The following is a 14266-nucleotide window of genomic DNA, read 5'->3' on the forward strand; positions in this document are numbered from 1 at the left end:
GCCAAAGCAAAGTGCCCGATATTCAACAATTATCTAGGGAAATTATAATTGAGCATGACTTATTACTACATTTCAATACAAAATAACATTGTATTGTATCTGTTTTAATGTACTTTTAAAGTTTGGATCACATTAAAAGCTTAGTTTGTACATTAGTAGCCTAAATTATTTTCGTGTAAGATCCCCTTCACCGTCACTCACAGCCGTTTGCACGTGTTTTGTGCATGAGCCCCAAAATGAAACTGCTTAATCGACCATCGATAGCATCTCTTATCAACAATTAATCGATCGTCGATTAATCGTTGGCATCCCTAATACACACCAATATAACAGTCTTTATTTACCTATAGATATTTGACTAATGATGAAAAGTGCCATATTTGAGTGATGATTTGAATTAAATAATTTCAAACTGATTCAAAACAAACTGAACTGATTCACGAAAATGAATCAAACTAATGCATTTTTATTATTTTTAAAGTTTAAACAGAGTCTTAACACGTTCATGCAAGTCAGGAACCAAGGATCAAGAAACTAGTTACTGTAATCTCATAAGTATGGTCATTCAGTTTGCATTGCATCTAATTTTGCGTGAATTACTTCTGGTAGTCTAATCAAATAATGAGTCAAGTAAGAGATTTTAAATTAGAGTACTTTCAGTTCATTCATTACACTGGAAATGCAGGAGGTCAGCTGGGTATTTCATGCATACTGTGCACAGTAATCATCCTTTATACTGCAGAAATTGCTTTTCTGATGCCGATTAATGCTGTGTGCGTCTCTCTCTCTCTCTCTCTCTCTCTCTCTCTTTCTCTTGAGTTTGTCTGTTTATTGGCATGAAATTACTCATGAAAGGATGTAATGAGTCTGAACTCTGACCCCGTCTGTGCCTGAATGCAGACGTCTCTCTGAAACTCTAATTAAATGTAATCTGCTTAAAGCTCGACCCGGCTCGTGCCGCTTGCATGACCCACATTCTCACTGAATGAGCTCACAACGATCATTCAGTCAAATCTCACTTCTGCTTTTACTGAATCTGAACGTTTGGCATGTTTCATTGCAGGAGGGAGCAGGCTGTGGAGAAGAAGTATCCCGGCACGTACAAACGCCACCTGGTTCGGCCCATTGTGCGGCCCAACGCTGTTGAGAAGCTCATTAAGAAAAAGAGCAGCATGAACCATAAGCCCGGGACACAGCAGCCAAAGAGGTGAGCGATCCGTGAAGATACGGCCTATGTGCCTATATCATAATATATTTACTGTATTGACCCAAATATAAGACGACCCCCCTTTTTCCAGATGTACCTTTTGGAAAAAGGCTTTCTGAAAACCAAATCTTTTGTTTTTTTCTCTCTCTCTCTGTAAAACACATTTTTTCTTAAATTATTTTCATATTGCATATTTTTCCTATTTTAATTTTGGTTTTGAAAGTATGGTAAATACTGGTAAAATGTACCAGCAATGACATTGAAAAATATACACTTTTTAATATACCATAAAAATAACAGGTAGCCCATCTGAATTATATAACATTTAGGCTATCCATCTCATAGTAGCCTACCAAAATTTTATTATCAGTAGAAGTGAAATCTTATTGTAGTCTTCAAATCTGGGTACTGTCTTATGTTTTAAAGTTTGGTCCCATCAGGCTAACATGACAGTCACGACTCATGCCGCTGTAAGCTTGTCTTTTGCTTTTGTTTTCACTCGGAATCTTTTACAACACACATTGTAAAAGAGCCCCCTGGGGGTTCATGAGGGTCCTGCAGGGGGTTTGTGAGTTGAGGAAAGGCTAGCAATTAATAACAAATTTATTAAATTTAATACAAATTAATAATTAATTGAAATAATAAAATAATAAAATAATAATAAATCATATAAATAATAAAATAATAATAAATCATATAAATAATAAAAATAAAAATAATACATTTCAGTAATAAACATAATTATTAAAATATATAAGCTAATGTTAAAATAAAAGGCAAATAATAAAAATGAAAGTTATTTAAAATTTATTAATATTAATATTAGTTAATGAAAGTTAAAGAGAAAATACGTTTTAGAATTAAAGAATTAAAATAAGTAAATTAATAATTTATTAAAAATAACAAATATCAAGAATAAACAGTTATTAAAATATAGTATTAAAATAATTTTAAAACGAAAGCAAATAATTCAAGTATAAATTAAAACAAAAATAATATTAAATAATAAAAGATTTATTGAAAAAATAAATAATTATTCTAAAATTAATTTTTTTTAAATGAGTTAAAGTAATAAATTTACTAATTATTTCAAAATAATAAATATAAATATCAATAATAAAATAATTATTTAGAATAATAAACAAATACAAATATTTTGAAAATAAAAACAAATGCGAATGTGTTGATAAATTACTGACATATTAGCTTAAAATCTAAGGGGGACTTCAAGTAAATATTATAGGTCAAAGGGGTTTTGCTGACAAAAAAAAGTCTGGGAATGTTTATCATTTGTCCAGAAAAAGGGTTTTACTGAACAACATAATGAACGTAATGTTCTACAAACGTCATTTACTTTCTATTATTGTATTTTTATTGTTTTTAGTAGTTTACAGTATCTTGATATGTAATTTTTTTTTGTCAGTGTGATTATTTTTCCTTAAATATGGAAACACGGATGGATAATTTGTAGTTAAAGTCAGCGATACTGTTCCGAATGAAATAGTATCCGTGATGAATTCTTCATGAGTCATTAACCCGGTGCATGTGATCTCCTGCAGGCCGGATCTGCTGCGCTCTGATGGCATTCCCAGCGTCGAGCCTCTTCCTGCTCCGTCCCCGTTGTCAGGAAGCCCAAAAGTGTCCACCCCGCCTGGGAAAACTCGGTACCGCAGTAAACCCCGCCACCGGAGGGCCAACAGCAAAGGCAGTCACAACGAGTTCCCAGGAGCCCTCAAACTCAACTCGGCCCCATCAGAGGAACAGCAGCCCCTACAGGACAGGGTTCGTAAGGTCATGAAACACCTGGAAAAGTCATGGAAATTAATTTCACAAATCTCTGTATAACAGAATATGTTTCATCAGGTCCGGAATTTCGGTGCGGGATTGCGCATATATCGCATAGTTTTACTCATTCCCGCAGCTTTCGAATTTAAAATGAATAATTATTAATGATTAAATAAAAGTAATAATAATAATTTAATTAAGGCCACTAACACTAGCTTGCTCTATTCTTTTTCTATTCTATCTTTCTTTTTATTTATTATATAATTAAAAAAAAAAAACCTTGCTACGTACGTGTACTGCTTTAAGCTAACTGAAATTATGCCTTTTAATTTCGAATATAATTCAAATATTGATAATATTTAAGTACAAAAATCGAATTTAGTTTTTCAGCCATTTTGACAGCCCTACTACCGCGTCGTCTTGAGTATCATATATTGGGTTATTTTTCGCAGTTTTTTGCACTTAAGCAGCCAAATACATACAAAATGACGTCAAAATGGCCGTTCTGGCGAGAATCCTCGTAAACACTGTCGGTTTTGTCTTAAGTGAATGTAAACAGTTGAGAAAGAAAACGCATCAGTATTGGATCCATATACATTGTCTTGTGACACCAGCCCAAAGCTGCGCTGTCTGTCGTTTAATCATTTCTTAATTTACAGTTTATTCCATTTTCTAATATTTTTGTACCTGAATACTATAGACAGAAACGTTTTCCAAAACGAAATTCAGGTCCTGAGTTTAACTGATAATAACAGTATTCAGTGATGTGATGATATGTGACCCTGGAGCACAACAACAGTCATACTGTAAGTAGCACAGGTATATTTGTAGCAATAACCATCAATATGGGTCAAAATTATCCATTTTTCTTTTATGCCAAAAATCATTAGGATATTAAATAAAGATCATGTTACATGAAGATATTTCTGATTAGTAATATGCATTTGCTAAGAACTTCATTTGGACAACTTTAAAGGCTATTTTCTCAATATTTTGAGATTTTTGCACCCTCAGATTCCAGATTTTCAAATAGCTGTATCTCGGTCAAATATTGTAAATATTGTATAAACCATACATCAATGGAAAGCTTATTTAGCTTTAGCTTTCAGATGATGTATAAATCTCATTTTTTTAAAAACGACCCTTATGACCGGTTTTGTGGTCCAGGGTCATATATGTTCTCTGCATGGAGTAACATCTGGCGCAGTTGCAGCTTGTACTTGTTAACACAAATAGAAAGCAAACACACAGGCTAGCATTAATAGTCATTTATTTTAGTTAACATTTGCTATGATAAATTTGAACAGATTTTTATTCTTATTGTAAAATAATGGAACATTGTGTCAAGAATATTGTCTCAAAACTAGTGCTGTCAAACAATTAATCACGATTAATCGCATCCAAAATAAATGTTTTTGTTTACATAATATATGTGTGAGTGCTGTGAATATTTATTATGTGTATATATAAATGCACACACATACAGTATATATTTTGAAAGTATTTGCATGTCTATATTTATATTCATATAATTTATATTATATATTAATTTATTTAATATATAAACATAACATATTTTTCTGAAATATATACATGCATGTGTGTATTTATATATACATAATATACACAGAACACACACATATATTGTGTCAACAAAGTTTTATTTTGGATGCCATTAATCGCGATTAATTGTTTGACAGCACTACTCAAAAGTCAATATAATATAAATTTATTGGGAAAAATTTGTACGAACCCTGCAGGAGCAAAGCTTCCATCACCATCATCCCCCTCCGCTCGAGGGTCCGCTGTTACCGGTGAAGAACCGCGAAAACGCCGTAGCCACCTGCGCTAACAACCTGCGCTACTTTGGCCCGGCCGCCCCTCTCCGCAGCCCACAGACCGACCACCTGCAGCGGAGGCTGTCTGGCTCCAGTCCCGACCTCATTTCCACCGCCGTGGACGCTGATTCACGCCACCGCAGGTCCTCTGTTCCTCCGTCCGCGGGCTCCGGGGCCTGCTGCCAGACGCATCCGTTCCCCGGCTGCATGCACTGTCAGGAGACGCCGGCCGCTCCCAGCCACCCCGAGCTCCCGCATTACTCACTGCTGAGCACGTGCGAAAAGACGCCGCCCGCCGTCAAGAGAGCGATGGAGCCCACGGCCGAAGGAGAAGCAGCGGGACAGCAGCCGGAGCAGAGATCCAGCGGCCTGCTGCACTCACTCAGACCCCTGAGAAACGTGAGTCTGAATGACACTTGCATTAAAAATGACAGTAAAGACATTCATATTGTTACGAAAGATTTCTTTGTTCATCAAAGAAATAAAATGTATCTCTGTTTCCACAAAAATGTACACTAATCAGAAATGTTTAAAAAAGCAGCAAATCAGCATATTAGAATGATTTCTGAAGGATTTTAACATATTCACATAGAAAATGGTTATTTTAAATTGTAATAATATTTCATTATTTTTACTTTAAAAATTTTGGCACCTTTGTGAGGGGAAAAATACTTTATAAAAAATTAAACATGAATTAAGGTTATTAAAATAAACAAATTAATAATCTTTTTAAAAATAAAGGTTCAGGTTTCAGGTTTCTGTGATGAATAGACAGTTCAAAAGAACAGCATTTATTTCATCTAAACACACCTTGTGTTTTTAGCACGTTACCATCACACTGAACAGAAATGACAAAAATTGTACAGTAATAATGGCTTGTTTTGCCCTTCGTAGACGTGAAGTCAATATTGAAAAGCTGTTCACAACCCATTTTGCTTCTGTAATCTTTAATATTTTTTGGTGAAACTGGATTTATATCCATCAGAAATTGATTGAATAGTTAAAAATGGGCGTTATGTACCAGAATGGGGTTAAACAAAAGGGGTTATACCATTATAAATGTCTTTACTGTCACTTTTGACCAATTTAATGCATTCTTGCTGAATAAATGTGTTCATTTCTATATAAAAAAATAGCTTTGTAATTTATTCAAAATAAGCAGACACACATGATGGGGATATGAAACTGTTCTGCATATGATCCAGGTTTTAGATTTTAACATATGATCTGTTGTATGTGTCCGTCAGGCGGGAGACGAGTCGTCTGAGGAAGAGGAAGGAGAGGTTGACAGCGAGGTGGAGTTTCCACGCAGGCAGCGGTGAGTCTGCTTTGATGATTGATAATTAATCGTTTCTGTCACGATTCCCCAGAAGCCTCCATTGAATCATGTAATCTTTAAACCTGTGTGTTTCTGTACCATTAGCCACAGAATGAGTTGTTTTTAAATCTTGTTTTCCTCCTGCTCTGTTTCCAGGCCTCATCGCTGCATGAGCAGCTTCCAGTCGTACTCCACCTTCAGCTCGGAGAACCTGTCGGTGTCTGACGGCGAGGAGGGAAACACCAGCGATCACTCGCACAGCGGCCCGCTGGAGCAGCTCAGCGCCAGTCAGGAGGAGCATCTGGACGAGCTCCTGTCCCACACGCCGGAGATCCCCATCGACATCTCCACGCAGTCCGACGGCCTGTCTGATAAAGAGTGCGCCGTCCGCCGGGTCAAGACCCAGATCTCTCTGGGCAAACTGTGTGCTGATGAGCACAGCTATGAGGTGAACGCTCGCTCTTGTTTCATCCAAACACAACACTTCATTTAAATCGGGAACTGCAGGGGGTTCATGAGGATATGAAAAGCTAATAATTTGAAATAGATGCATAATTAAAAAATAAAAACAATCAAAACAATTGCTAATATAAATTAAAATCATTTAAAAACAATCCAAATGAAACACTCAATGATATATTAATACATCATTTAAAATGAACACTCAAAAGAAAAGTATATGAAATATTTTTAAATAAAATAAATCATTTTAAAATCAGAACAAAATAAAACTTACTAAAATATTGTGTATTTTATATATTTGTGAAATAATAAAAAATAATTTAAAAACTAGGCTACAATTAAAAATTTAAATGTTTGACAAATTAAAATAAACAAAACAATTGCTTAATTTCTTAAACAGTTACAATTGCATAAGCAATTACTAAAAAATATTTGGTATAGTTTTAAATAAAATAAATAAACAAAATAAAACACTTACTGTTTTTTTTATGTATTTGAAGTAAATTAAAATTTAAATAAATAATTTTTTCTTAAATAAAACGATCAAAATAATACAACTGAAAATATTAAATATTAGACAAATTATTAAATATTAGACAAAAAGAATCATTTTAAAATAAAACCAATCAAAATAAAACAAAGATTATATATTTTATCTGAAATAAATGAAAAATTTTAATAAATACATAATTTTAAAATGAAAACAAATTAATTAAATTTATTACCAAAAATATTAAATGTTTTAAATAAATTAAAATAAAATAAATTATTTTAAAATGGAAAACAAAATATATGTTTGTCTTTTCTTTTTTCTTTTAAATAAATTAAAGTAAATAATTTTTATCTTAAAATAATATTTTATCATAAATTAAACTCAAATAACTAAATAATTTTAAAATGAATCAACAAATTCATCAAAAGGAACTGACTCAAGCAAACGTTTCATCCATGATCAGAATCATAATGTATCCGGAGGACATTATACTGAAGAATGATTATCAGTGTTTTTGATGAGAGCGTAATGTGCTGAATTGTTTGAATCCCTTAATATAATGAACTTAAAGGGAACTTCCTGTTTGTTCATCTCTCTCTCTCAGAATCCGCTGCATTTCGGAGATTCCGACTGCGACACGTCGGATGCAGAATGTTCCGACGCTACCATCAGGAACAAACAGCCCTGTGCACCTTCATCCTGGTGAGCGCCAGCCTTCGGAGGAAACACGGCAATAATCCACGCCTGACCCGTCTGATCAGCCCTTCCCATAATCCACCTCTCTCTCTCTCTCTCTCTCTCTCTCTCTGAGCATCTCAGGCAGATTCCTCTGAAGTGATAATGTAGCTAGAGTAACACGCATAATTTATTTTATTACGAGCCAGAGGAAACGCAAAACGAAATCAGGAACTCGAATAACAACGACAACAGGAGCATAAATTCAGAGTGTTAGCGCTCAAGTGTTCAAGGCAACTCGATTTTAACCAGTTAGTTAGTTAGTTAGAAGTCTGCAAGAATGTGTGTATATATATATATGTCTGTAGGAACGTGAGCGAAAGTGTTAAGTGCGTAGCTTGAGGATCCATTCCATGATGGGACCCGCCAGACCTGTCTCTGGCCACCTGCTACTTCCTGAGTTTACAGAAACAACGCCCTTTAGGGTAACTTTAGTTTGAGCACCAGCAGGAACGATGTCCTTCCTTGTTTCTTTTGCTCTTTTTGACTTCCAAGACGTGTAGAAATATCCCAGCATGCCTGCTTGGTCGGCATTTGATCAGCCAATCAGACTGCTGCTGCTGCTGCTGCTGCTCGCCTCTACGGACGAACAGGAAGTCAAAGAACAACTGCTCTAGTGGAACGTCTTTAATGATCAAATCAGTGTTTGATGCGAACCCGAGCAGATTTTTTCCTCATCTCAGGACTGTGTTTGAAGAGACGCTGCGGACGGAGAGCGGGACGCTCAGCGTGCGAAAGTATGACATCAACCACAAAGAGTTTCTTTTCTTCCGTCGTCTTTATGTTGACGTGAAAAATGAAGAGATGTGCACTGCTGGTCAAAAGATTGAAATGATGAAGATTTTTAATGTTTTTGGAAAAGTTTTGCTCAAAAATGCTGAAAAATCAGTAAAACTGTGAAATATTTTTACAATTTCAAATAACTGTTTTCTATGTGAATATATTGTCAAATGTAATTTATTTCTGTGATCAAAGCTGAATTTTCAGCATCATTACTCCAGTCTTCAGTGTCACATGATCCTTCAGAAATCATTCCTAATACGCTGATTTGCTGCTTCATTATTATTGGTGCTCAATTATTAATAATGTTTTTTATTATTATCAATATTGAAAACAATTGTCAGGTATTTTTGCGAAAACAATATTTTTTCAGAATTATTTTGATGAATAGAAAGTTCAAAAGAACAGCATTTATCTGAAATAGAAATCTTTTATAACGTTATTAACTGTCACTTTTGATCAATTTAATGCATCCTTGCTGAATAAAAGTAATAATTTCTTCTTTTTATCTTATGCTTTCCACAAAAATATGAAGCAGCACAACTGTTTTCAACATTGATAATAATCAGAAATGTTTCATGAGCAGCAAATCAGCATATTAGAATGATTTCTGAAGAATGATGCTGAAAATTCAGCTTTGATCACAGCAATCAATTACATTTTAACATATATTCACATAGAAAACAGTTATTTTAAATTGCAATAATATTTCACTATTTGTACTATATTTTTGATCAAATAAATGCAGCCTTGATGAGCAGAAGAGACTTCTTTCAAAAACTTAAAAAAACAAAAAAAACTAAGCGGCAGTGGTGATGTTCTGGAGATGCAGTGTCCCTGTAGAGTTAATGGGATCGTTTACCCAAAAAACTAGTGTAAAATTCATGTTCCAAACCGATTTGACTTTCGTTCTTCCATGCAGCCTGTCGAGCTCCAAAATGACCAAAAAAAGACCATAAAAGTATCATAATATTGCGTCTGTGTTCCATGCAAGAAAGTCACATGGGTTTGGAACAACACAAATGTGATTTTTGGTTAAAGCATCCCTCTGAAGCGTCTGTAATGTGTTTGTGTGTTTATAGCGTGCCGTTCAAGGAGACCGCAGAAGCACAGGCCTCGTTTGTTTAAGGGCCGCGGGTGAATCAGCAATAACGTCGGTTTTGCGCTCAGGCTATTGAGAATCATTCGCTCAGGATGACTGTCTAGCAGGCTGGACAGCCGCGAGGCGTAAGGCGAGTCGGAAATAAAGTGCTTTGTAAAAGACCTCTATTTTTGCAGACTTGAGTTCATTTATTTTTACACGTCGAGTTTTTTTGAGTAAAAAAGAAAAAGGCAAGAAAAAGAAATGGAAGAACTCCCGTGCTTTTTGCTGGTTTATGCTCAGGTTCAATGCTTTATAGTGCAAATGAGTCTCCACTAGGGAAAAACGCTTTATTTGTTTGTCTTGTACCGGTCTTTGGAAAATTTTGCACTGCACTTAAATCCAGTCATTTTTGTGAACAAAACATAAACTGGATTAAATTGCAGTGTGAACACTGTATAGTCCGTGTGTGTTTTTATTTGTCGTTTCCTTATGAAAGGGGCACTGCATCGTCTGGCATGTCTATATTTAATTGTTGCATTCATATTTACCCTGTGTTTAGATATAGATGTTATAGTACTAGTTAAAATGCCTCGTTCATCATCAGTAAATGCAGCCGAATGTGTTTCTGAACCGGATACGGCACGTGAAATAAACTGTGAATGGTATTATTATTATTATTATTATTTTCCGACATCTTACTAAAAGAATCCTTGCAAGACGTAATTCCACATTAAAACAACAGTATCATTGAGTTTATGAGAAAAGCTGTGAGTTTGCAGCATATGAACAAAGCAAAGGCCACTGGAAACAAACTTTAGGTCAACGTGGAATCAAAACTTTTTTGGTTTTCATTTTTAACCCCTTTTGTTTAACCCCATTCTGGTACATAACGCCCATTTTTAACTATTCAATCAATTTCTGATGGATATAAATCCAGTTTCACCAAAAAATATTAAAGATTACAGAAGCAAAATGGGTTGTGAACAGCTTTTCAATATTGACTTCACGTCTACGAAGGGCAAAACAAGCCATTATTACTGTACAATTTTTGTCATTTCTGTTCAGTGTGATGGTAACGTGCTAAAAACACAAGGTGTGTTTAGATGAAGTGAACTAATTGTAACGAAGGCAAACCGAAAACACGCACCAACCTCATTCTCTCCGTTTACGTGTTCTGCTAAAGATCAGGCCTGGGTTTTTAGTGAATGATGTATGAAGTATGATGTATGAAGTCTTTCCGGCCACAGCGCCACCACAAATCCTGTAAATTATGATTTAATTTAATTTAATTTAAAAATGTATGTCTTTTTTTTTTTTTGTAGCTGGTCTACACGATCATTAATTTATTTTGAAGCACTAGCTGTTAATTTCTGTGTTTCTTCATCTCATAATTGTCTCATGTATGTTAGAATTGTCTTCAGAAGTATTACTGATGAGGTGAGATGGCATCTTAAAGGAATAATTATCTCAGAAATGGACATTTGATCATTTTCTTATGGAAGCCCATTTCTGCCATGAAATATAAACATAAAAAAGATAAACACTGTCACAAATACCTTTTTTATTTGACTTATTTTATAGCAGAAAAAAACATAATTGCGAGATATAAACTAAGAATTCCAAGATATAAACTTTAAAAATATATATATATATTTTATGGTTTGAAAAATGTTTTTAAAAAATGTTTTAAAAAAAGTCAGAATAGCAAGATATAAACTCTTTTTTTCTCAGAATTGAATTTATGTGTTGCAATTTTTTCTCAAAATTTTGAGAGGAAAAAAGTCCAAATTGTTAGATGAAAGAATTGTGAGTTAAAAAATCCGAATTTTTCGTGTGGCAGAATCAAGCTTCCATATTTTCTTCACCTGTATGTTATTATGGAAAACGGGGGGGGGAATATCGGGACATTTATTATATCTGAACACTTTTCAGATGTCATTTTCATAGACCATTGTTTCTAGCAAGAGATAATTGGCTCACATTTAATCATTGTAATAAAATGACAAACATGTTCTGGTTGTAAAGATAACTCCAGTGTCATACACAGAGAATTGAAAGTATGAACCGTACCGTTTCTCCTGCCATCATCTGTCCTTATTCACGTTAACCATTTTTAATTGCTTTGTCAACTACTACATATACAGGTATTTAAAAATGAACTATTTTTGTGCAGAATATCTTCAGCTCTGGGCTCATTTTCCTCCTCCAGTTTGTTTCTTACTCATGTCTCGGCCCTTTTCCTTCCTTATCTTGAATGGTGTTATGATCAACCAATCCTAATAATTTTCTGTAATAGCCTGTGTACAGTGCGACAGGAGTGACTTGTAAAATCAAGGCAGAGCAACTGCATGGAATAAACACTGATGTACTGTACCAAACTCTGCTGCCTCTGCTCATTCTGTTCTGATCTGATGATTCGTTTAACTCGAGAGGTTTGTTGTGCTTTTCAAATGTGCTGTATATCCATTATAACCAGAAATACAGTATTTCATGTCCATTCACTTATACCAGAGTTTAAGTGCCAGATAACATATCTAAAATAGAGTTGCATGTTCAAAGTTCATACATTTTATTGCATTTGCAATTTATAGAGGAAGAGATAATCAAGAGTACTGCAGCCAATGAGGGGAAAAAAATGTGTATTTTTCTAAATTATATAATGCAATTGATTTGTAAGTATTTTAAGGTGTAAAACAAACACTTCTCAATCCCAGAAAGTTGCGTTGCGTTTCAGTTAGGGTTATGACAACAGTTTATGTATTTAGATTTAAAAAATTATAGCAAAAAATATAGCACTGTTATATGTTTGGCGACAGGTGAAAATATGCACTAAAAATTTACTCTAGAGACCCCGCCCACTTTTTTACACAATCTTATGTTTTGGCAGACCAGTGGCATGAAATGCAAATTTTATCTTAAAAGCCTCATACATTGTGTGTTATGTACGTAGGATAAAAGCGTTATGGCAACGTTCTCATAACATTTGCAAAATGATGAAATGGAATGTTCCTTTCTGAAATGCTTTATTTGGACGTTCATCGAACGTATTTAAAAGTCGCTACATACCTAGTAGTTTCAGAACGTTCAGAAAGCATTCAAATGTAACGTTGACACAATGTTTGCAATGATAACATTGAACGCTGGCATTAACCGAGAAAAAGCTATTTTAAAACATAAAAAAAAATAGGATGTTTTGAACAATTAAAAAACTTTTAGAAATAAGTTTTCATACATCAAAAGGACCGCTAGCAAAACATTCTTATAAGAATCCGGTCCTTTTAATGTATGAAAACCTATTTCTAAAAGTAACAAAAATATGTGACCCTGGAGCACAAAAGCAGGGGTCAAAATGATCGATTTTTCTTTTATGCCAAAAATCATTAGGATATTAAGTAAAGATCATGTTCCATGAGAAAATATTTTGTAAATTTCCTACTGTAAATCAGAAAGAGCTTCACACACACAAGGAATTTGACTTGACGACAGGAGCTTCCAGTGCAGAAGTATAGAAATACTGCAACATACATAGGAAATGGAATATAACACTAATATAAGAAAAACAAAAAATTAAATAATGATAATAATGCACTATATACAGACGTAGAAGTGTGAAAAAAAAAAATTTAATTGTTTGAATGTTCAGAAATGTTATTTACAAGTGTGTAGGTGTAATATATCAAATATATGAAAACGCAATTTTTGATTAGTAATATGCATTGCTAAGAACTTCATTTGGACAACTTTAATATTTTGATTTTTTTGCACCATCAGATTCCAGATTTTCAAATAGCTGTATCTCAGTCAAATATTGTTCTATCCTAACAAACCATACGTCAATGGAAAGCTTATTTAGGGGAGAGTGGGGACTGTCGCAATGAGGAGCAGTTGCAACATGGTTTATTTCTTCAAGCAGTAATAAGCTACATTGATGATACTCATACTGCACATGCTCTATTAGCTCCTCACTCTTCCTGGAAGAAATCAGCCACATGTGACCATTCCTTCTACAAAAAATCCTTTTCATGGTAAAAAAATAGAAATGGTAAAGATCAGATTTTTTTTTTTTTTTTTCTCATAGTGTCTAAGTTGTTTGCGTGATGCATTGTAAAAACATAACACATTAATCAGTGTTTTCTGAGCTTCCAATAGGCATAGCTAGTATGTGTCAATGAAATTGTGTCAAGCTAATATACCAAGTTTTATCAACCGTCCCAACATGCTGTCCCTTACCACAACATTGATTTAAAAGCTTGCCATAACATTACATAATTGTAATTTTTTTTGATTAATAAAGAACCCTTTCAATAGTTAGGTACACTGAAAAAAATGATTCAAAATTTTTTAAGGTATAAGTGGTTGCAAACTATTTATTTTAGCTACATTTAAATAAATTAAAAAAAAATGTTGAAAGGTAGTCAACTAAATTTGTTTATTTAAATGTAGCTAAAATAAATTGATTGTAACCACTTACCTTAAAACAAATTAGTAAATTCAATTAATCTTTTTTTTTTCAGTGTATTTCTCCTTTTTATTTAAGTAAATAGGTTAAAAATCTAATTTGTTT

The 14266-nt window shown here is 33.9% G+C and overlaps 1 protein-coding gene across 7 annotated transcripts in view; it reads left to right on the forward strand.

Annotated features, from left to right (window-relative positions):
• Positions 1–12072, forward strand: part of si:ch211-45c16.2 (mitogen-activated protein kinase kinase kinase 13) — a 68690-nt gene extending 56618 nt beyond the window's left edge. For all 7 annotated transcript variants that reach the window (XM_058787394.1, XM_058787391.1, XM_058787397.1 and 4 more), the window contains 6 exons: positions 1064–1207; positions 2767–2989; positions 4753–5229; positions 6078–6148; positions 6305–6596; positions 7708–12072. In XM_058787394.1, the coding sequence (XP_058643377.1) occupies positions 1064–1207; positions 2767–2989; positions 4753–5229; positions 6078–6148; positions 6305–6596; positions 7708–7809 (1309 nt within the window). In that variant the 3' untranslated portion in view covers positions 7810–12072. The remainder of the gene's footprint in view (positions 1–1063; positions 1208–2766; positions 2990–4752; positions 5230–6077; positions 6149–6304; positions 6597–7707) is intronic.
• Positions 12073–14266: the final 2194 nt, after the last annotated feature.

The sequence above is a fragment of the Onychostoma macrolepis genome, chromosome 09 (genome assembly GCF_012432095.1).
Source record: "Onychostoma macrolepis isolate SWU-2019 chromosome 09, ASM1243209v1, whole genome shotgun sequence".
Taxonomy (NCBI): domain Eukaryota; kingdom Metazoa; phylum Chordata; class Actinopteri; order Cypriniformes; family Cyprinidae; genus Onychostoma; species Onychostoma macrolepis.